This window comes from Mixophyes fleayi, chromosome 4 (assembly GCF_038048845.1).
Source record: "Mixophyes fleayi isolate aMixFle1 chromosome 4, aMixFle1.hap1, whole genome shotgun sequence".
NCBI classification, from domain to species: Eukaryota; Metazoa; Chordata; class Amphibia; order Anura; family Limnodynastidae; genus Mixophyes; species Mixophyes fleayi.
Genome location: NC_134405.1, coordinates 236,111,735 through 236,136,200, shown reverse-complemented (window position 1 = coordinate 236,136,200; position 24,466 = coordinate 236,111,735). Strand labels below are relative to the sequence as shown.

Here is a 24,466-nt window from a genome sequence, read left to right as displayed (position 1 = left end):
GTACACTAGTCTACCTATTCTATTGTTCTTCATTTCATTTTTATATACTGTACATAAAATATAATACATATAAGTGCTATTAACACGGCTTTGGAAAAGATTTAGAAATGCAAGGTGTTTCAGAAATAAAATCTCCCATGATATAAGCAAAGTTCAAACGAGAGGTCCAATGATTATAAAGACATATATCTGGACATAACTATGTTAGTGAAATGTAGTTAGCAATAATGCAATAATATAACAGCTGTTGGGACTAACATTATGTGAGATCTACATTAAATGAGATCTACCAAACTGACACATTACAAGAAAATAAAATTCCAACTGGACATAGCCATAAAAAAAATGAAAGAATTAAGAGTCATCTGTAAACATTTATCATCATCACCATTTATTTATATATCGCCACTAATTCCGCAGCGCTGTACAGAGAACTCATTCACAGTCCCTGCCCCATTGGAGCTTACAATCTAAATTCCCTAACACACACACAGACTAGGGTCGATTTGATAGCAGCCAATTAACCTACTGGTATGTTTTTTGATTGTGGGAGGAAACCGGAGCACCCGGAGGAAACCCACACAAACACGGGGAGAACATATAAACTCCTCACAGATAAGGCCATGGTCAGGAATTGAACTCATGACCCCAGTGCTGTAAGGCAGAAGTGCTAATCACTAGGCCACTGTGCTGCCCAAAATGATCTAATGTAGGAGCTTTTTTCAGGGTGCAATAAAAAAGTTTATTGGGGAACTATGTTTTGAGATTTTGGACATATTTATGAAAATATAATTTTCAGAAGAATCAATGAGAAATTGGACATTGTGGAGCCCATTTATAAAGTACACTAGCGGTGCACTGCAAATCACCTTGGCTTTTCACCAGTGAGCCTTTACAGTGTGTCCAGTACACATCAAGGTACATGCTTGCTCTCTAGTCTCGAGAGGCCTGTCTGCAAACTAGTGTGCGTAGGATTGCAGGGAGGCATAATAAACTGTAGAGGCACACTGTGCAAAAGTGTAAATGTTACATCAAAGTCCAACCATCTACCACTTCATAACCAACCATTTCATTAAATAAAACTATTTGTTTTTCTCCTAAAATTCTGCATGATTTAGCCTCATATACACCTGCAATTGGTCATGAATGTGAGGGTACATCAGTACTGTCATTATTTCATGCAGAAATTCATCGTTTTGAGCCTTTTTTTTATCATTGGGTAAAGTACACCTAGAAATGCTAATCTCCCTGAAGTACAACTGAAAAGCACAAAATGTATCCCATTAATGCCTTTAATGTGCAAAATGTAATTTTACAAATGATGGCGGTCTATTCCCACACCGCCATTAATGTTACTGTCCTCATTAAATTGTTTAGCTCTGCTTTTCCCAATGACAGTAGGAGGTGACACCTGGTGTATATCTATGTGTATGACAAAATCACCAAACACCAGCAGCATTTCATTATTTTTCCGTTCTGGTTTACAGATAAGAGACCCCAGACCTGTATTTACACTGCTTTCATCACTTCAATTTGCATCAGGAAAACATTTAAGGGTCATTCAATTGTCCGCGTTGAGCTGCCAAGCATAAGCCTGATTTTCGGCTGTGCACATTTTCGGCTACTACCATACCCCAACATCCCAGATATTCCTGTGCACTTCTATAGTGTGTGAGGAAAAATCCAAGATGTTGCATCATCACGTAGTGCCCCCGACCGTTGGTACATTGCCAACAATTGAATTGCCTCGTAAATAATAAGCCATAATGCACCCCTTACTGTAAATTATTTCTGATACTGAATGTCACCTTGGATTAGTCTGGTCTATGTAAAAGCACTCAGCCTGTGGCCTTGAGCTCTATACAGTCATAGGAATTCTCAGCGATATCTAATATCCTTATCATTTAGAGTACGGTATGCAATATACCATAGCTAGCTGTATTTTGCCTTCTGAAATTATGCAATCCATCTTGGAATACTTTACTTTCAAAATGATTTATATAATAATACTACACTTCAATGCCTTGACATTCATACTCAGCAAATATAATATTTATATATTTTACATATTTTCAAATTTGTGTATTAAACATGTTAAGATGCACTTGGAACTTCTACTAAGTGTTTAACTTTACTTCAAGAATATAAGTCATTTGTGACTTTATAAGCTGAAGAAGTGTTCTCAATAAAATAAAACATAAAGCAGAACATTCTACAGTCTACATTCTGGAATATATAGTGACAGATGCACAGGCGGAAGCTTTCACAACAATATTTGCTCAGGTGTTAAAAGAAACAGAGCAGCTTGAAATATTTCCCTCCTCCTTTTTCCTCCCCCTCCTTTCAGCAGAACAGCTATAATGAGTATTGTAAAGCTATATGTTTGTTGCACCTGAATGGCAAGTTAGATAGTTAACAACAATAGCACAAACAAATGTATGTCACAGGATGTTGATTATATGTCAAAACAAGTCTTGAACTCGAAGGACTTGTTTAATAACTGCACAAGTTATGCTGAGTTCTAAAAAGATTACATCATTACTGATTATATATAACGTCTACATGTAAGAAAGTGCCCATCAATATACAGCCATTAACATACATTCCTGCCATAGACAACACTTTTGGTGTAACATTACTTCCATGTATTATAATAATTTTATTTTTATTTAATGTTTTTTTTTGGTTTTTTTTTAAAAGCACACTTAATGTAACCAGGGTTGTTGTAATCTAATGATTTGCCATCACGTAGAGAAAATGTCATCCACCAGAGAGCAGCTTCCCACAGTAAGGATATTGGAACTATACCGCTGTGCAGTACTTATGTAAAGCCCCTTTTTGTATTAGTGTAGGTGATGCTCTGTGAGTGAGGAGGTGCAGCATTAGAAGTGTGACTGTGTGGTGGATTCGTAGGGTTTAAACAGAGGTCTGGCCCGATCGCTATAAGAATGCTTGTTGGGTGGGGCAAATGGGAGTGCTGGGAAACCGTTCTTGTCCCTTCAAGTAAGTCACGTCAGCCACAGTCCTAGGCTACAAAGAGACTGCAGAGAACTCATTTCAGTGTAAAGTGAGTCTTTGTTCCATGAGCGGGGCTCTGGAACCCAGTAAATGTTGAGTGAACTGACAGTGATTGCTGTGAGGAGTCTGAGAGATGCTGAATGCATGAGAGTTTGATATAGTTGACCTGTGCAGAGTGTAGTAAATTTGATCTGTCAGGGAATAGGGTTGCATGAAACCTGACATGGGAGAGTGCTAGTTGGGACAGATAGAGGCCTGGTGCTGAGTTACTGCAAGTCGAGTACACAGAGGCTGACAGTGTACAGTTCTGGAGAAGAGTGACAGTCCATAAATACAGAGAATATCAGCTATTGAACCATTACCTGCATGTGTACCTTACCAGAACTATATATAGGAGAGAACGGAGATGTAGAAAGCTGTGCATGCATGGCGTCCTGAGATGGTCTGGTGCCTGTTCTTCTTAACACATGTGTTTGTACTGCATAAATACAACTATTTGAGCAGTTCGTAAATGGCGTCTACCTCTGGTACACCTACACCACACTGCCAATGAGCAGGGGATACACTTTGTATTGTATTTTTAAATAAAAGATTAAGGTTTTTAAGAAGCATTTGCATGTCATAACACTTGGAGGAGTACAGTTGTCTGAACTATGGTTGGTCCAGAGTAATGTGTAAATCTGGCATCTGACATCAAACTGTTTATTGTTTCCAAACAAGCTATTGCATTTCTGCATGATCACATGAATGCACAATTGAGAAACACAAGTTACAATTTAAATATTTTTTTATCAGATCGTTTTTAAACAGTGAAGAGAAGCGATGTGAGACATATATTTGCAGAGCATATACAATAGAGGACAGCTGTAGAGATATTAGACTTTAAGGGCCTGAGTCATTAAGGAAAGTAAAGCAAAATAAAGGAGTAACGTTGCACCTCGGCAAAAATATGTTGCATTGGAGAGGAAGGTAAATTTAAAATGTGAGGACAGATTTATAGTTGGCATGTCCTATATCAACTTTAAATCATGCATGCCAACTCTCCCTGAATGTCCAGGAGCCTCCTGAATTTCGGGTAGGTCTCCCGGAATCCTGGGAGAGCTGGCGATTCTCCCGCATTTGCCCACTTTCGTAAATTAGAGCCTGCATGTACGGGCAGAGGGGGTGGGGCTTCGTGATTTGCGACATTTCGGCCCCACCACTGGTGATGTAATGTTTGTTTGTCTTTTTACCACTGTAAAAAGACCCAAAACAGGCATTACGTCACCCGGGGCGGGGCCAGAATGTTGCAAATCACGAAGCCCCACCCCCTCTGCCCGTACATCCCTCATGCCCACCAGGATCTCCCGAACCCGGCCAACATAAGGTTGGCAAGTATGCTTTAAATTTCAGTGTAATAACAAAGTTAGCAAGCATTTGTGTGCTACATGACAAAAAAGTCAGTATTTTCTTTATGTGCAAAATAATAAACCAATTTCCACTCCTTGCATTGTAACAGGTTTTTTTTCCAAGGTAAATCTACTCATTTTTTTGCCTTGATGACTACAATACACACACTTCAATCACTTCAATCATAGTCAATGCAGGGCCGGTGCTAGGGTCCTTTGCGCCCTAGGCACACTTTAAAAATCGGCGACCCGCCGCAGGCACACTTTAAAAATCGGCACCCGGCACACTGTCAAAATCGGCGCCCTCCTCCCTAAGTCTTTCCTTACCTTGCCTCCATAAAGCTGCTCCTCTCTGCTCCGTCTCCTCCCCTCCACTCACTGACACTGTCGGGCCGTGATGATGATGTCACGCCCGACAGTCAGTGAGTGGAGGGGAGGAGACGGAGCAGAGAGGCGGTGGTGTTGATCCATAGCCCCTTCCCCCCTCCCCGTGGATTTATCGGAAGCTGTGCGGCGGCCGTGGAAGGTATGGTCAGCGGTCGCCGCACAGTTTTAAAGTAATTTTATTTCTGAGGCGCCCTCCAGAGCCCGGCGCCCTAGGCAACAGCCTAACCTTGCCTAATGGGAGCGCCGGGCCTGAGTCAATGCTTTTAGACAAAATTTTCCATTGAAAATATATGTGAATCTGGCAATCTACATTTGATCATATTTCTCCATTTGATACCTATATATGTATTAATTCTTTAACAATTTGATTGAAAAAAAATCTTTTCTATTAAGTGACCTAATTGTAGAGTATGTGGCCAGCTTTAGCCTTGGCAGCCCTCAATAGAATACACGAATACACAAATTTGATGAATACTGTCATAACACACATCATCCTACTACTTTCACAAAAGTATGGCTCGTATTTAGTTTATTATTAATATTATAATTTAATATTATTTATTGCACCATAGATAATACCTGAATTTATGAATTTGAAGTAATATTTTGCTAAAGCAATGCCTTAATAAATAAAAAAAACTATGAATTTATTGCAAATAAATAATAAAATAAATACAATATGAACATATAAATGAAGTCTATCAAGTGGTAATAATTACTGGTGGGTCAAAGCCCTATGTGGCTCATGTTCACAACCTGATTAGGTGCTAAAACAGGGTTACTGACATCCCACAGTATGGAAAACCGAGATTACACTAATGAACAGTCTCACGCGTTGGTGAAATGCATTTTGATTCTATGACTTCTATATCCATGTGGCCATTTGTGTCCAGATCTAACAAAATTAAAACCCGTCAAATTAACTGCCGAATAACTTAGTCATAGGTTCTACTACAGGATATGTCGATGAAGCTTAAAGCAGAACAAAGTACCTGAAAAGGTTAAAGACAGAGATCTATATATAGAACACCCTGAGCTGCATGTTATCTATAGTTATAGGATGACTTGGGTGGATTGAATGAACAGCACAGTCATTGCCATGTAGTGGGCGATTGCTTTCAATCAGTACATAAGAAGCAAAAGCATGTACTTTTGTGCTCAAATGAAAAAAGAAACAAACAAACGTGGCATGTATGTCATACCTTTTAATGGATAACTGAAAAAGAACAAACACCCAGCCAGCTTTTACAAATTTGTGGTATTTTAATCAACACATATCTTACAAATGATGCTGAATATACAAGGTATATATTGTACAGTATATATACACACAGAGATTATCGGACATATATTCTTCTTTTACAAATGCAAAAAAGTTAAAGGGACATGTGTAGTGATTGTACATCAGAATGTGCCACATGATAGCTCAAAGCTGTGGTTTTTTGAACTGTGTCCTAGATAATGAATGTAAACTGTTACTTTTTTTATTAAAATGTAGCCCAGTGAAGCAAGCAGATTCATAATTACCATGAAATGACACGGGATAAATCGAGGCGTTAGGGGCCTATTTATTTACAATCAGACTTTTGCCCCGTTAATTATCATCTGTCATCTCAGCGATGACAAGTGAATTAACATGGCAATATATTACTGAAGTCATGTATGGAGAGCGCATCCGATAAGGGGCTGTCCCTGCAATTACTTCTTTCTAAAGATATCTCTGATATCTTCCGTGTTAGCTTTTTCTTAAACAGGCCCCTTAGTGTGTTAAACATTCATCATCATCATCATCGTTTATTTATATAATGCCCCTAATTCCGCAGTGCTGTACAGAGAACTCATTCACATCAGTCCCTGCCCCATTGGAGCTTACAGTCTAAATTCCCTAACACACACACACACACACAGACACACACACACAGACTAAGGTCAATTTGTTAGCAGTCAATTAACCTACCAGTATGTTTTTGGAGTGTGGGAGGAAACCGGAGCACCCGGAGGAAACCCACGCAAACACGGTGAGAACATACAAACTCCACACAGATAAGGCCATGGTCGGGAATTTAACTCATGACCCCAGTGCTGTAAGGCAGAAGTGCTAACCACTAGGCCACCGTGCTGCCATTGTAATTTGTTGTTTCAGGTCATTATCGCAATTAATTATCTTGCATTTAGCTAACAGCCGAAGCATAGTTTAAAAAAACAATTGTGTTTTGCAATGGTCAGTGTGCTTGGAAAAATACTAATATGTTATTGAATTGTCTGTGTATTTCTACACATATATAGCTTATTCTACAAAGGACAGCTACAGAAAATAATTTTATTTTGCGGAGGTCAGTGTGTTATTGTGAGGGTGTAAAAATAAAAAGGGAAAATATAAATTAGACGGGCAATACTGCAGTATAGCAAATGTAGTGTGCACTGAGGTGCACAGTAGTCTGGGCTAGTAACCAGGCCCTTTCAGAGGTTCATATAGGCCCCGGGGAAATCCAAAATAAGAGGCACCCCACCTCCCTTTTCTTAAAAAAAAAATTAATTAAAATGTACAAATAAATATTGTATACATATACTGATGTACTGATTTACTGTAAACTTCAATTTATTTTTTATCTTTTCTTTTTTTCACTGCAAATGTAGCAATCGGTTTGGAAAATTCCAGCTTTTGTGCCACGGTGCAGTTAATATTTAGCATTTCTAGCCCGTTCAATCGCTTTTGTCCCATAGTTGAGCGATGACAGCTTTTTACGATCTACAGCGTCAAAACGCTGAAAGTTTTATCACTAGAAATGTCAGATGCTAGCAAACTGAGGAAAGTGCGCAAAGACACTGTGATGTTGGGAAACACCACAGAAAGTCCTAGTTCTAGGATTCCTGTAAGAAGTTCCTTTGACTTGCATTCCAACTTAAAGTCTGCACTATAAATTAGCTTCATGAAAATTAGTTTGTCATTTAAATATTGGGCAAAATCTTTCTTGTATTATTGCTGAAAGTTTTCCGCTGTGGATCATAGGTCTTTATTACTCGTTTTGTTGAGATCCCAAAGAGACTTAAATAATTTACAAATTACTTCCAATGAAGTAAATCAACGATGAAGACCAGACAGAATGCGTCTATGGCTACATAGAAAATGTTGACCCTATATTGCTTTTCGGCATCAGATTGAGGTAAGTGGTGACTGGTGGAGAGCTCGTTGGAATCTCAAACTTTTTTACTAAACTTTTGCACTCTATGACAATCTAATCCCATTTATTGCACATCTGTTCAATGTCTTTGATAAGACATTTGATGTTGTCCAGCTCAATGTCCAATATAGCATTGCAAGCCTCAACAAGGTGGGTAGTTTAGTCAATCATTATAAGTAGTTTTGTCCAGCAAGATGACATTAGAACAAAATTTCGACAAGTACTTCTTAATGGACTGAATTTCAAGTTTGGGCAGTGAGAATGAGAATTTCAATATTTGATAAAGCAGTTCCCAAAGAATGCAAATGATGTGCAAATGGTTTATCAGAATCAATGCGTGCAGACCATCTAGTTGTGTATATATTATGAAGTGAAGCAGGGAAATGCTGTTTCAGAATTTCCTACCTTTATGGAGAGAAACTGAAGATATTGTACATTTGTTGGACATTTCCAAAGGAAGTAATTGCCTCCTCACAGGATTTGGCACAATCAACACCCACAAGGTTTAGTGTGTGTTTCCACAGTTGGAGAAAATACAGTATGAGTCCAGTCCAATTTCCTAATTATAAACAACCAATTCCCTTGCGAATTTGCAAGTCACTCACCCCCGCAAATCTCAAGGACAAGTGACGTTCTCATGTGTCTGTGTGGCTAAATGCATCATGTGCAGAGAGAGTAATAACCAATTAAGATGTTTAGGCGCTAGGTTTGAACTTTTATTACTTGGAAATTGCCAAATTAGCAAATAGATAAATATAAAACAAAAAAAGTCGAAACACAAAAACAATAGGTCAGAAAATTTTGAGGCCCCCTGCCAGTCGGAGGCCCACGCTAATATCTTCCCTAGCCCCCTCCTCTGGTAGGGCATGCTAGTAGTAACAGTCACAGAGGACATCCATAGATATTTTCCAGTAGTACAATTAAGGAAGAATGAGTATCTCAGGGGATGTAAACTCCTTTTATAAAACTGTACACATTTGTGGATGCTTGCTGATTGGCTTCTTTACATTCTAGTCTGATTTTCAAGTGCTCGGTACTATTCTGCAATATTTTTGTGCATCAGGACCAATTGGAAAATTTCTGAAATTGTCCAAATTTCAGAATTGGCTGAATCATTTCACTTATTTCTACTCTTCCCGTCTTTGGACTAAATCCCAGTTATAAGTCCAAAGTCTTTCACAATCCTCAACTCCACTGCTTTGATCCATCATTTAGCATATTCACCCTTAAAATGTATTATACAAACATTACTTCTGCTTTTTCTTTTCATTTTGTTAACAAAGGAGTGTATGTCCAGTTTTCTGCGTGTGTTTATGTCTTATATTTTCACTATCCCTTGTTAAAATGAATGAAGTCCCACATAATTCTGTTTATTATATCTTTTAGTTATCCATTGAAAGATATCACCTTTATTCCACTTTTCTTTTTTGTTTCGTCACTTGAAGACTAAGATACATGTTTCTGCTTCTTATCTGCTGGCTTCCATGGTATAAAGTGCTTTTTTGAGTTAGACAGCAATGGTATTATTATTATTGTTGATTTGTAAGGTGCCACAATGCTCCGCAGCGGGGAAAACAGGGCATACATAAAACAGGGGCATACAAGTAAACAAAGTAAATGCAGACATGAAAACAAAGGAGATAGACAGCCATGTACATAAGCTTACCATCTAGTGGGAAAAGAGCCTAACAATCACAAGCAAGGCCGGATTTACCATTAGTCAACCTAGGCAATTGCCTAGGGCCCAGCGGTCCCCAGAGGGCCCTCCCAGGGCTAGCGGTGAGACCAACCTTTAAAAGTGGGCTGCTACTTATGGGCCAGTGCTATGTGCTTGCACCCCCGGGCTAAAGTCTTCCAACCAGCCCCTGAATAGGGGTATATGTTACGCTAAAAAACTATAGTGCTATGGATTTTTTTTAGGGAGGGGGCCCCAAACCAGTATCTAGCCTAGGGCCCCATGTGGTCTAAATGCGGCTCTGATCACAAGAGGAGCAAGTGTGAGGTTGAGATAGCTGTGAGGGTGTAGTAGAATAGATGGGAGTAGTATAAACTCTAATTAAGAGATTGGTATAAAGGGACCGATTAAAGATTTGAAATGAGCCATGGCACAGGTCAGAGATAGCTCAGTGGTGTGAGGAAGAGCATTTCAAGGTGAGGTTTGAGATGTATGAAGGAGTAATGTTGTTAAGGGCTTTGCAGGTGAGGGTGAGTAATTTGAATTTGATTCGTTAGGATATGGAGAATCAGTGCAGGGGCGAACGGAGGATTGTCCCCCCGACCCAAAAAAAAAACAACCCCTGCCAGAGCTGCTGTGCATGCGCAGCAGCTCCGGTTCTTCAGCGCTGTCCTATACAGCAGCCGCGGCGCTGTCTAAGAAGCGTCCGCGGCGGTGCTGTATACACTACAGCACAGTCGCGGACGCTTCTTTGACAGCGCCGCGGCTGCTGTATAGGACAGTGCAGCTATAGCGGCCACTTAGTTAGCGCAGGGGGGGGGTTTCTGCGCCACTGCAGTGTAGAGATTTTCAGAGTGGTGCTGCAGACGTGGAGCAGCAAGAGAGGAATTTCAGTCTTGCAGCAGCATTTAGGGAAACCAGCAATGTGGTGAGTAGCACATTAACTCATTATAGCATTCATTGGGTGGTGGGTGCTAGGTTATTAGTGTATCATCCAAAAATCATTAAGTACAGTTGTGGAACAATAAGTACCAGCAAACCCAGGCAGCCATTGACTGCTTGTGTATGCTGGAGCTTGTGTAACTACAATCGCCAGCATTGCATGACCACCAAGGCCAACTGGAACATGTATTTCCACAAAAGTACATAATAGTAAAAAAACACACCAAGGGCTAGATTTACTAAGCTGCGGGTTTGAAAAAGTGGGGATGTTGCCTATAGCAACCAATCAGATTTTAGCTTTCATTTATTTAGTACCTTCTACACAATGATAGCTAGAATCTGATTGGTTGCATTGGCAACATCCCCACTTTTTCAAACCCGCAGCTTAGTAATTCTAGCCACAAATGTTTTAGAATTTAATTAAAATAAATACTCTCCAAACTAGTCCAACTGGAATGAAAAAAAAAAGATAACCAAGAGACTTGTTCTTAGTAGACCCACAATGCGAATGAATGGAGGGATCAATAAGCGATCAGCCAATCAGAGTGTTTGTTGTCATGTATTGAGCCCTTCATTCATATATTTTTAATTATTTGTTTTACAAGAAATTACAACACTAGTGTGAAAGAACCTAAATACCTAAAGAAATGTCTTAAACAACATGCACATTCCACAGCTTTTTGTATTAATAATATTGCTGTATTAGCTTTTAAAGTTAATGCAAGCTAAAGTCAACATTAGTAAATATATGTATGGCAAAATCCTGTAGTAGATTATAAATACATTATATTGAAGTACTTACTGGTGGTGCAAGTTCTAAGTGATAATACAGAGACTAAACATAGAGGAACTCATGTAGAGTTTGATCCATTTCTTGCATAAAATACGCTTTTGTGTCACCAATATAGACCTGGACACAGACTCATATGCACTTGTCAGGAGGCATATCGCTTGCCCCTGACAGTTGCATATGAGTCTGTGTGCTCAACCCCTGGTCATGATGATGATGATCGGCATCTGCATCTGATTGGCTAATTACAACTGGATCCCCCCCCCCCCATACACACACTGATAGTAAATAAAGCATAAGCATATTATATGAAGTTGCACCTAGCTATTCTCATTACTTAATTGATATTTACATTTGTACTGGCAGGAAAGAAAATTGCCAATTGATATTTAAAATTAGTGCATATGCCATAATGCAAAGCTGGATGCAACGTGAGATGCTTCTGACTTAGCATACACCCAATTTGTGGTTTTTTTTTCAGGGGCTTATTTTATGCCGGGAATTTTTATATAAAAAAAAAGTGCAGGCATCCAACACTACATAAACCCCAGAAAACATGTGCTGGCTTTGTTTGTATTTTACTGTTTAATCATTTTTATTATGCATCAACCTAATGTAGGCAACATTATCTATATGTTACATGACTGTATTTCATTTTTATAAACAGAAACAATAAATTAAACCTTACAATGAAGAAAACAAACCTCCCACAGCACAAATTATTGAGCTTTTTCTGAATACACGTCTTTGATTTTTTTGTGTATGTTTGCTTTGCTTTGTTTCTATAGTGGGAGGAGAAAATTGTTGATACTCTTTACTTTCTATCTCTGTAGGTACTCTACAGATTAAAAGAAAAGATCCAGTTTTCATTGAGGCAAGACAAGAAAAACCAAGAAATACACCTGTCGCCTCTCTCGGTTCAGCCTGCACAGTCTGAAGCAAAACGTTCGAGCAGTATGGTTCATCCTGAGCATTTGCCAAAAGCTTTAAATATTGTTATAGACCCACAGTGCCCAGGCACCTTTGAAATTAAACTTCCAATTTCTGCAGGACCTTCCCCATTTAAGATGAAACCAGTGGGCCTACAAGAAAGGTAAGTCTTTGTTTAGCTATGCCAAGCATACACTTTCTTTAAACACTTAATAACTTGTGTAACTAAAATGTTGAATTTTGCATACATGCACATGGATGGTAATTAGCAGCAAGCAGCCAATCAGACATTATTTCTGATTAGTCTTGTGAATTAGTTTAATGTAGACAGTTGTGTAATTGGTTGTAGTGTGTTAAGGCATGTTTGTGTTATTTGATGCAACTTTTTAAATAAGCCTTGTAATTCTGATACTGGTTTTACATACATCATTCTTTTAACATGAATGATAGGTTTTTCACTATTAGTAAGATCACTGAATGCCATTTCAGTCAATCACAGATCAAGGGTAAAGTATCAGTCATTCCTGACATATAAACCAGAGGTCTAACGTCAGTGGAATTCAAAGTTTTTTCCTGGCACAGGGGACATTTAAATTCTTCGCTCCCACTATTAAGCACAGTAGATCACCTCACCTCACTCCAAAGTTAACACCCAGATATATCAAGCAAAAGGGGTATTATAATCGTAGTGGATCAACTTGTATTCTATGTTTATTGGTACTTAGTTTGAACTTACCATAGACTACCAAGAGAACAGCCTATAAAATAATCAGAAATTAGTCATAAATAACAACATGGTAGTTTTCTTCAGGATATCCAGTAACAGTATGTAACTCATGCATTGGATCTCAAAAATAAACCATGGTTTAGCTTATTCTATCAATAACAATCTTTTTTATGTCTACAAATATATTTTGTTGAGTGGTAGAATCTACAGTAAAGAAACATGAAGTAGTCAAAACAGTTCCATGAACTATTTACCTCATTCCACATTTGCCCAAAAAATATAATATGTTTGCCAGTGGACTTTGTATGGATAAATGGGACCCTATCATCTTTCAGTTCTTTGATACATACCGGAGCCGAATGCCATAGGTAGCTGCTGCAAACGTGAGTAACAAGGAAAGGTAGTGTCAGATCCTGCCAAGGGTAGTTATTAATCTCCCTCCCAGCTTCAAGCCATACCACTTGGGAACTCTCCTTGGATCAGGGAGAATTAACTTAGACAGTCTCACCGGGGGTTATGGCGTTTGTTGGGCAGGTCAGGATTGCTCACAAAGATGTCTGTTTGTGGCTGTAGCATTCCACTGATACTACTTCTCTATGTATCTGACAAAGCAGGGTGACAGTGGGTTTTATCACTTCCTCATTGACAGACTAGCGAATGATCCGGGGATTGGATTAGTGGACATAGTGCTCAGAGAATAGTGACTATAAGCTTTCTCTTTCACAGGGTTGGGGGGCATTAGGATGGTACAGTGAACCACTTGGTAATTATTCATTGTTAGTCCCAGCCTCCAGGCTGGGACTGCAAAAGACTGAAACATTAACCCGGCATCATCATACTTTCACACATCGTTAACCTTTCCTGGTCATTAGTCTATGTCTATCTTCTCTTTAAAGGCAAATAACTTGTGGCTGAGGAATATTTGATAAAATGACTTTTTTGGGCCACAACTCCAAGTATTCTGGACATATGGGGATAAAGATAAAGAAACCTTAGAAATTATTAATCATTGTTGGCTAAGGTCTCTCATCAGTCTCCTGAAGGGCCATTGATGCCTTCTCTTATGTTAAGTAAATCCTAGACACAGCACTTGTTGTACTTCAATATTGATTTTCCAATTTATTAAGACTTTTCTGTTATTTGGGTCATGGTAAAAACCTTTTCCCAATTGTTCAATTTTATTGCTATGGAAGGTTTTCCTCAATTCTTACTATCACATATCGGACCCACAGACCAGCTTGCTGGGTCTAGCATGCTTACTCCCGGCACTGAGGTGCTGCGTCCATCCAGGGACGGGCGTCATTTTAGATTTGGGGCTGCGCATGTGCAGACCCATCTTTTATCTTCTCTGGCATTTAGCCATAGTCTGATTAGCTATTCCTCCCACTCACTTCTCTCAGGTATTTGAGGCAGCTGTGCCTCTCCCATTAGTTGGCTCCCTACAGTTACCTGTCAACCTGAAAAACCAGAGTCTCCAGCTTCTCAGTTTTTTCTGGAAATCCAGATATCCTAAATCTGCAGTTATGCATCAACCTGGAAAACCATAGTCTCTAGCTTCTCCGATTTATCTGGCATTCCAGACATCTTATACCTGCAGTCACCCATCATACCTAGGTAACCAGAGTATCCAGCCTTCCCGCTGTCCTGGTCATCCTGATACCTCTACCAGTACTAAGTGTTCGCTGTCTCCAACTGGTCTCGACTGGTGCTTGCCCGGAGAACCACAACCTGTGGGTCTGAAGCAGCCAAGACCAATAATAACTTGACCCAGTTAGACTTAGATTCCGCATCTCCATGGTAGGCAGTACTAAACCACGCAGATCAGACAGGATCCGAAAAGTCTTGTCTCTAACGTGATACTTACTGATATACTCATCAAGGACATTTTTCATTTATGCAGGCAAAATAATCGTCTCAGATCATGATGTACAATTTGTGGAAAAATTCTGGAGAGCCTTCTGTAACAAATTAAGTGCCAAGTATCCACAGACTAAAATTCTAGAGCAATATTTGAGGTCTTATATTTTCCCACACAAGTTTCCTCATAATAATCATCGGTGGTAATCGTTAATATGATTACCACTCTTCCGACAACCACTTCACCTACAAAAAAACCCCCCGAAAGTTTTAAAAAGCGATGTTAATATTTATAGAATTACCTTTAAAGCCACTCTGCAGATCACCGATGGACCCGAATGCTGACCGCAAGTGATTTCGATTGAAGAGGTATCCGGCACTACTGTTTACTTTCATCACGACTTCTGTTCATCTGAATTTAAAGTGGCAATGTCGGGCCCCCGCAGGTTAAGTGTTTAAACATTTAACCCCACATTGCCACTTTAAATTCAGATGAAATGTAAACAGCAGTGGCAGACACATCTTCAATCAAAATCACTTGCGGTCAGCATTTTGATCCATCGGTGATTCGCTTTAAAGTTAAGTCTATAAATATTAACATTGCTTTTTACAAAATTTTTTGGTAGGTGAAGTGGGTGACGGATTTTTCTAAACCGAAAAACCGTACCCAACCCGTAATCACACTCATGACTTAACTGAGAAAACACCCTTTTTCCTGGTATGTAGTAATAGTACACATCCAAAACTCTAAAATCAATCCCATTCTTCATCCGGACTGCCAGTAGCTGATGGCTAACCTTCTCCATGCTTCATTGGTACTTATAAAGTTCCTGAACGAATCAATGCTGTGCTATTTCATCTTAAATTACTTTATTGCAAATAGTCATTGTCTTACATATATTTTTACAAAAGCTTCTTATTCTCAGTTTTTTTACTTTTTGAAACCCGCCTCCAAAGAGATTACCTGTGGAAATCAACAAAAATTTGAGATCAGTCACATCCTAGATTCTAAAATCTTCCATGGCAAATTTGGTGAAATGGAAGAGTTATGGTTCTGAATAAAACTCTTGAGTTAAAGCATGACCAGATTTTGGACTAAACATTCACTTAACAAACCCTCTCAATCTTAAGAGGGTCTGTTGGCCACCCTAAACGGTTCTGGCATTCCCACAGCTGGTTGCACTGTGTTCCTGCTTCTCTTATTTTCACAAATTAGAACTTGGCTGCAGAGTCATATTTCAGATAGCCTTGCTCAGATAGGTACATTTTCATGCCTGTAACATCAGATGATGAGACACTCTCTTTTTAAACCCACCTACCCTATTCTTTGGTGCCTGAGCAATAGATTGTGTTTTTCTTGTTTTTAATCATTATTCTGCCTAACCTTTTTATACTGATCCAGCTTGTTTTTGACTCCAGTAGTTTGCTTATGACACTAAGCCCAGCTTGTTTAATATTTCTGAACCTTTTGTGCCTGCCCTGACTTGGGACTGTATACCACAATTTTGCCTCATTCTACAAATAACTGCTTAATGAGACTAGGTATGTGGGCTGAAACCTGTGGGTTCATTGTGGGCTCCCTGCAGTGAAATCCATTACTCCTTGTTGGCTTTATATTAGACTTGATAAGCAATCATCACTGCTGCACAGTGTACTTACATCAATTTGATTTGTTACAATGGGAGCCAAAACGGGTGCTCACTTTAATAAGCAGAGCCATAGCTTGTCTCAGGATGGCATTACCATAGAAAAAGCATTAAAAATGCTTTAGTCCCAGAATAACATATTTTTAATGCAGTAATGTTAACAAAATTATTTAATTATTAAAATAAATATTGGATTTGTTACGTTATCTAAAAAATTATTTGATCTAGGCTTTCAGTTCCAGTGTGCATGCAGAAGCCGGCAAACCGGCTGAAGAATGCTCAGCCGGTTTGCCAGAGACATGTTTATTAACTACTATCGCTCTGCACCACTATCGCCAGGGCAGCTATCTTGGAGATATATTTTAGTTATTTTTGATAAATGCAGGCAATAAGCGGTTCATTTTATCACTGCGATAAGTGGCAATAAAAAAATATATATAAATGGCTACAATTGTGGGAATATTCCTAAATAGGTCCTTTGGTGTTTAAGCATGCATTAACTTACTATCGTCATCATCATCATCATTTATTTATATAGCGCCACTAGTTCCGTATCGCTGTACAGAGAACTCACTCACATCAGTCCCTGCCCCATTGGGGCTCACAGTTTAAATTCCCTGACACACACACACACACACACACACACACACACAGACTAGGGTCAATTTGTTAGCAGCCAATTAACCTACCAGTATGTGAGAGGGAACCGGAGCACCCGGAGGAAACCCTATGTTATAGTGACATAGTGATGAAGTATTAGTCAATTATTTGCTAAGTTGCTGTTTCACCAACTTGAACTCAAAAACATCTTTCTATTGCATTTTTGGGCAGATGTAAAATGGATAAAAGTGTGACTGGTCCAGGAAGAAAACACATTTGTTGCATCAGAGTGCACTGCTTTCTGATTCACATCACAACTATACAGAAAGATCTGTAGGATTTTTTTCCTCAAATGTGTATCTTCAGACATACATGTTCTCATGAAACTCATGAATCTCATGAAACATACATGAAACTCACCCGCTTCCTTAAAAAGTGCTCTCGCACTGCAGAACGCATCTGGAGGAAATCTCGCTCCCTGGCTGACTTCCTTCACTTTAAATTTATCCTCTCCTCATTCTGCTCTGCCCTCTCCCTGGCTAAACAAACCTTCTTTAAATCCCTCATTTCCCTTCAGTCCTCTAATCCCCGTCATCTCTTCGCCACCTTTAACTCCCTCCTTTCTCCCCCCCCCCCTCCGGTCCCTCTCTCCCTCTCAGCTGATGACTTCGCCACTTTTTTCTCCTCCAAAATTGAAGCCATCAGACTCAACATCTCCTCCTCCAACCCCTCTCCCGCTGCCATTACTGCTTCACCTCCCTCTAACAAACAACTCTGGAGCTCCTTCAGCCCCACAACAGGCGATGAAGTTCGCTCCCTCATTCTTTCCTCTCCTCCCTCCACTTGTCCTCTTGATCCTATCCCCTCTAACCTCCTTCGCTCTCTCTCTCCCACTGCCTGCTCCCACCTGGCACACCTCTTCAACCTATCACTCTCCTCTGGTGTTATACCCTCCTCATTCAAACACGCTCTCATCTCTCCTAGCCTCAAAAAACCCAACCTCGACCCCTCCTCCGTCGCCAATTATCGTCCTATCTCTCTTCTCCCCTATGCCTCCAAACTTCTTGAGCGGTTAGTCTGCTGTCGTCTCACCAGATACCTCTCAGACAACTCCCTCCTCGACCCTCTCCAATCTGGTTACCGCCCCCTCCACTCCACTGAAACTGCCCTGGCTAAAGTCACCAATGACCTCCTATAAGCCAAATCCAGGGGTCATTTCTCCTTACTTATCCTCCTCGACCTCTCCGCAGCCTTTGACACCGTGGACCACCCCCTCCTTCTGCAAACTCTTCTCTCTCTAGGCCTCTCTGGTTCTGTCCATGCCTGGTTCTGCTCTTACCTTGCTAACCGCACCTTCTCTGTCTCCACGTCCGGCTCTTCCACCGCCCCCACGCCCCTCCAAGTAGGAGTCCCCCAGGGCTCTGTTCTCGGCCCCCTTCTCTTTTCGCTCTACACTTCCTCCCTTGGTGCGCTCATCTCCTCCTTTGGTCTTCAGTATCACCTTTATGCTGATGACATTCAACTCTACATCTCCTCTCCTGATCTCTCGTCCACCCTCCTCTCTCGTGTATCTGACTGCCTCTCTGCCATCTCCTCCTGGATGTCCTCACGCTTTCTCAAAATTAACATCTCCAAAACGGAACTCATAGTCTTTTCTCCTTCCAGACTCCCCTCTCACCACAACCTCTCAATCGTTGTTAACAACACTACCATCTCATCTGTCACCCAACTCCGTTGCCTGGGTGTCACCCTTGACTCCTCTCTCTTTTTTGCCCCCCCACGCCCAATCCCTTGCTCAAGCCTGTCGCTTCCAACTGCGCAACATCGCCCGCATCCGACCCTTCCTCTCACAAGACGCCACCAAAACCATCATCCATGCACTCATCATCTCCCGCCTGGACTACTGCAACCTCCTCCTCACTGGCCTCCCTCTCTCCCATCTCGCCCCGCTCCGATCTGTGCTCAATGCAGCTGCCAGACTTATCTTTCTCTCACGTCGCTCCTCCTCTGCCTCCCCTCTCTACCAGGCCTTACACTGGCTCCCTTTCCCTTACAGAATCCTCTTTAAACTCCTTACTACCACTTACAAAGCTCTCTCCCAGTCTACTGCCCCTACATCTCTAACCTCCTTACCATTCATACTCCCGCTCGCTCCCTGCGCTCAGCAAACGACCGTCGCCTCTCCTCCACTCTCATTACCTCTTCCCACTCCCGAGTCCAAGACTTTTCCCGAGCTGCCCCCCTGCACTGGAATGACCTCCCTCACTCCATCCGTCTCGCTCCCAATCTGTGCTCCTTCAAACGGGCACTCAAAACTCACCTGTTCCTGAAAGCCTACCAACCATCCACTTAACCCCTCATCCACTCTGCTTGTTCTCCCTCCTCTCCCCTGGTCCCTTTTTCTCCATTGCATCACTGCCTCCCTTCGTGCCTGTTTTGTCCTCCCTTCCTTAGGATGTAAGCTCGTATGAGCAGGGCCCCTCTCCCCTCCTGTCCTCATACCGACTCTTCTGCTCCGCCCTCACTCCATATGTCTGCCCGGAGTTTCCGAAGCATTGGTACTTAGTGTTTATTGTTCTGTGATGTTTACCCTGTATGGTCTACTGTTCGTATTATGTAAGGCGCTGCGAAAACCCTGTGGCGCCCAACAAATAAATGATAATAATAATAATAATAATAATATTCTTTTATGTGCTTCACAAATAAGCACTGCAGACCACTACATGTGAAATGGCTAATTGTAGTTGCAAAAAAAGTCTTTGTTTATCTTATTATATGTTATCTACATTGATTGTTCTTCTCCATGGAACCTTTAAGAACCACAAAACAGAGAAAATAATAATGAACTAAAAGCCAATTATATGAGAGCACCTCATGCAGAATGTTTATTGTTCAGTTAAGACACACAAACCCATCAGTTAATTCTCTCCGTTACATGGCCCAAGTGAGCAATTTTATTTAACAATACTTGGAAGAAAAAAACTTTTAATATATTTGTTCTCAACGTACGCTGTACTAAAGTTGTCATAGTAACTGAACCTTAGTTACCTCCATAGGCTGATTTTTCAGATATAAAGCTGATACAAAGCCCTGTTACCACCTTGTCTGCATGTTGACACCCATTCTTATATTATTACTGTGGGTTTTTTTCCCAATTGTAGAACATTGCGGAGTATGCTGGCACTATGTAAATAAATATTAAGAAATAATAAATAAGCATGTAGTAACACATCTGTTGACAGACATGCTTCAATTTACTTGTGTTAAAATATTATGTTAAACTGTAATCCAGAAAAAAAAAAAATATCAGTTGTTTTCCGTTCTGTCAAGACTTTTCACTTATCACAAGTTAATTCTTACTAGAATTCCTGTAAGACATCCTTCCTACTACTGTGACACCAAAGTGTTAGAGGTCACAGGGCACTGGTCGGGAATCACTGCCTTATTTCAATAAAGGTGTCTCATATAATAGGCATACTGTCCAACCTACAAGGCATGGGGCAGGCTTTTTTTCTTATCTACATATTTAAATGCAGCATAGAAAACAAATACTGTTCTTTTAAAAGAAATACACAGAGCAATATTTGCTTAATTCCAATTTTACACACAGCACAGCCACTTGACCCACGCACACAGCTGCTGCCTAGTTACATACACAGTACAGTCACCTTGGTGCACATACACACACCCGACAGCAGCCGCCTTGAATGTGCAAATGCAGTATAGCAACCACACTTGATGCATAAACACAGCACAACAGTCACTCTGGACATACACATACACAGAGCTTAGAAGCCACCCTGGACCTCAGATGCACAAGACAGCAGCAACTCATGACCATACTTGCCTACTTCTGAAGTTCAGGGAGTTCTCCCAGGTTTCCCAGTAACGTGAGTGGAGCTTGATGGCACAAATGGTGGTGATGCATCACCCAGGATGATCTGGACAAAGTGTTCCTCTTTGAGATGCTCTCGTATCTGTGAGCCAATGAAAATACTTTATTTTGGTCTCACTGAGTCTAGGACATTTGTCCTTGAGGTAGTTGAAAGCTAACTTACAAGTTTTTTGCCACACATAATACAAAACATGTGGCACTGACAGATGCTTGGCTCTCACTTATTGATGCAAAATAACCAACACATCCAAACAGGCTATAGTATGACTCAGCAGAACATGGCTGCAGTATTGCCACACAAACTATGCTTTTGCAACAAATATCCCTGAAACTAAGCAAAACACACTCTAAGTAATATGTGCTGTGTCAAAAAAACAAGATCTAATTATCTATTTTAACCATCATATCTTTATTTAGCATATTAAATGTAATCATTGCTGAAACTTTTTCGCTGTTGACTATCTTAAGTGTAGCATTATAACAACCAAGCTTATCTGACACATGAATCATTTAAGAACACAAGGAAAGGATATTATTAAGTTAAGCTTAATATGTCAAAGAAAGTCATAATACATATTGCATAAAAAAGATAGCAAAATGACTTACATAAATACATGCAGTGTCCTAAAAATAAACAGGAATAAAACAGAAACTGAAAAATCAGGTATTTTTTTTATGGAATCTGCTACGTGAAAGGATGGAAAAGGCACAGAACCTCAATAGATAATTGATCCCCAAGAACTAACAATTTCTAATAAGTACACATTACCTTTAAAATATTCTCTGCTGCCCTCCAGCTCCTCTTCACTGTGAGGTCACAAAACAAAGTTCTTTTGTAAGCTAATTGGTTGTACAACCCTTTTATATGGCCTGTGCTCAATATACATACAATATTATAAAATAATTTGTTTTGATGTATCTTCCCTACCAGAAATAGTATAAAGCCCTGGGATGAACATCATCTGGAGGTGCAATAAAACCTTATGTTCCAGGCCTCTCTGAAATATAACCGACCCAGATATGTGACAGATTGTTAGAGGAGACATCAGTTTAGTTAACACCTGATTTACTTGCACACTGGCCTGTTGCAGGATAAAAACAGCTCATATCATTGGGAGTAATCAAGACCACATTTATATTTTATTTTCTTAACTGCAGTAACACACTACATAACCGCAACTGTGTCATAATAATAATAATGTGTCATAACAATAATAATAATACAAAGAAGAAGAAAAAGATTATACTTAATTGACTGTATGGAGATCAGAATTTTTATTGTTATTTTGCAGATTTGGTAACCTAGTATGATAGTTCTGGTTTATTTACAAGAACCTTTTAGTGAAAATGAAAACAAGCAAAAACAAATCTTGGGTAAAACAATACCCTGCAGCATTGTGATGTTTGCTTAAAAATTGTTTGTGTTCTGTTACACAAAACACTAAAAAAGTACAATTCATATGTTGCTTGTTTTCTTATCTTGCACTTTGTCCTGTTACTTCAGTTGCTACTGGTGCTGTTTTATACACACAGGAAATAGCAACACCAATCAATGTAGTTCCCAAGGTGACAGGAAACCTTGCTCAGTCCCATGTTGATTGTACGTGTCTGACGCTCTAGCCTTCTTCTACTCTTCCTTTTTGGCTGAGATGTAAACAGTCTCTTCTAAGTGCTGCCTAAGCAAAGTAATACATGGAATGCATTATAAGATAAGAAATTAAAACGGTTTTAAGATGCTCTATAGAATTTTTAATGCTGCAAACAGTGCATTACTTTCAAAATTGTCTTTTATGCTATGCATTCCTTAAAGAAGAAAGGTGTGTATAGAAGATCTTCCATCTATACATAAAAATTGGTTTAAAAGTCTTAGTAATACTATATTGTCACAATAAGTATAGAGTAGTGGCATTTATTACTGTATTACCTCTGTTACTTGCTTCTCTCAGCAATAACAGGTTTCTTACTGTGCTGCCAAACAATAGGTAGATTATCACATGCCCTGTAATATTTTTAAAATAACAGCACACAAACCTTCCTAATCAAGTATCAAGACCACCAAACTTGGTCTCCTCACAGGGTCTTAAAGAGAGGTGCAAGGACACTGGTCAACTCACAATGGCACAATTTGCATAGAATAATGTACAAAATACTGTAACCATAAGGAGATATATATATATATATATATATATATATATATATATATATATATATATATATATATATTATAAAAGCTACCGAGTTATTATTTATTAATATACACACATTATTTTTTATAGTGACCGAATTTTAATTATATTAAAACCTTAAATGAGTCTATATTATATCATACTCTGGTGCATCATACCTACAAGTTAATGACAAAACACATATACAATGACTATTTTAGTAGTAAATTCACTACGTTAGATCTACAGGAGTTTATGTATATATTACATATACATATTAGATATATGATTCTATTAATGTCCCATGTGACATTATATACAGTTTTTACATATATTAACATCATTTGTGTGTTATACGATTGCAGTGATTACTAGTAAATAGCAACAATTCTCTATGCTTTCTGCAATCACTTTGTGCAGTTTTATTTCATCTAATCCAGAGCTAGGGGCATACAATAGCTCAGTTCAGACCAATCTGAGCAGTGCTTTTCCTTTTCTGGACACTGAGCAATAAGCAAACATCTGTGCTACTCCCTAATTTAATATTATTGGACTTCAGTATAGAGCAATAATGAGATTAATAGTACATTTCATTAATCTGTACTAAATGGAGACCGCAACTGGATGTTGGTCTTTCATATACTGCACAAATATTGATTTTAAAAATCCAGGCTTTTTTCCGCGCCAATAAAGCGAGAGGAGACTACAGGATGCTGGTCCATGCTAAGAACCTCCCCGCTCAGCACTCTTCAGAAGTTTGCCCACCTTCTGGAGCAAAGTGAATGGGACTTCTGGGAGGAGCGGGAGGTGATAAAGCTGAGGGAGGAAGTGGTAAAGGAAATCCGTTCTAATCAACGTCGAGAATGACCTCAACATCATGGACATAGAGATTGGTCCGACCCGGGTATAGGGGCGAAATACTAATCAAACCATCTAGTAGCTGGTTCCCTCCGAAGTTTCCCTCAGAATAGCTTCTGCTCCACGGGAGGTTTCTGTCCTCCCTGAGCTCGCCTTAGGACACCTGCGTTACGGTTTGACAGGTGTACCGCACCAGTCAAACTCCCCACCTGATCAGATTTGAAAATAAAAACTCAATACATATATGACCAGTCTTTGTACAATATTTAGCACAATTATCATACAATGAATTGTGGACACTATCATGAACATATTGAGTTTGTAAACGACATGTTATTATCTTTTATTTATATAGCACTGATATATTATGCGGTGTTGTACATTGAGGGGATCATGACACATATAT

The 24,466-nt window shown here is 39.7% G+C and overlaps 1 protein-coding gene across 1 annotated transcript in view; it reads left to right on the top strand.

Moving 5' to 3' along the window:
* The window catches only part of PTPRR (protein tyrosine phosphatase receptor type R), a 139,599-nt gene that overhangs the window by 68,214 nt on the left and 46,919 nt on the right, over positions 1-24,466 (top strand). Inside the window, exon 6 of the mRNA XM_075209525.1 lies at positions 12,216-12,475. Within this exon, the coding sequence (XP_075065626.1) occupies positions 12,216-12,475 (260 nt within the window). The remainder of the gene's footprint in view (positions 1-12,215; positions 12,476-24,466) is intronic.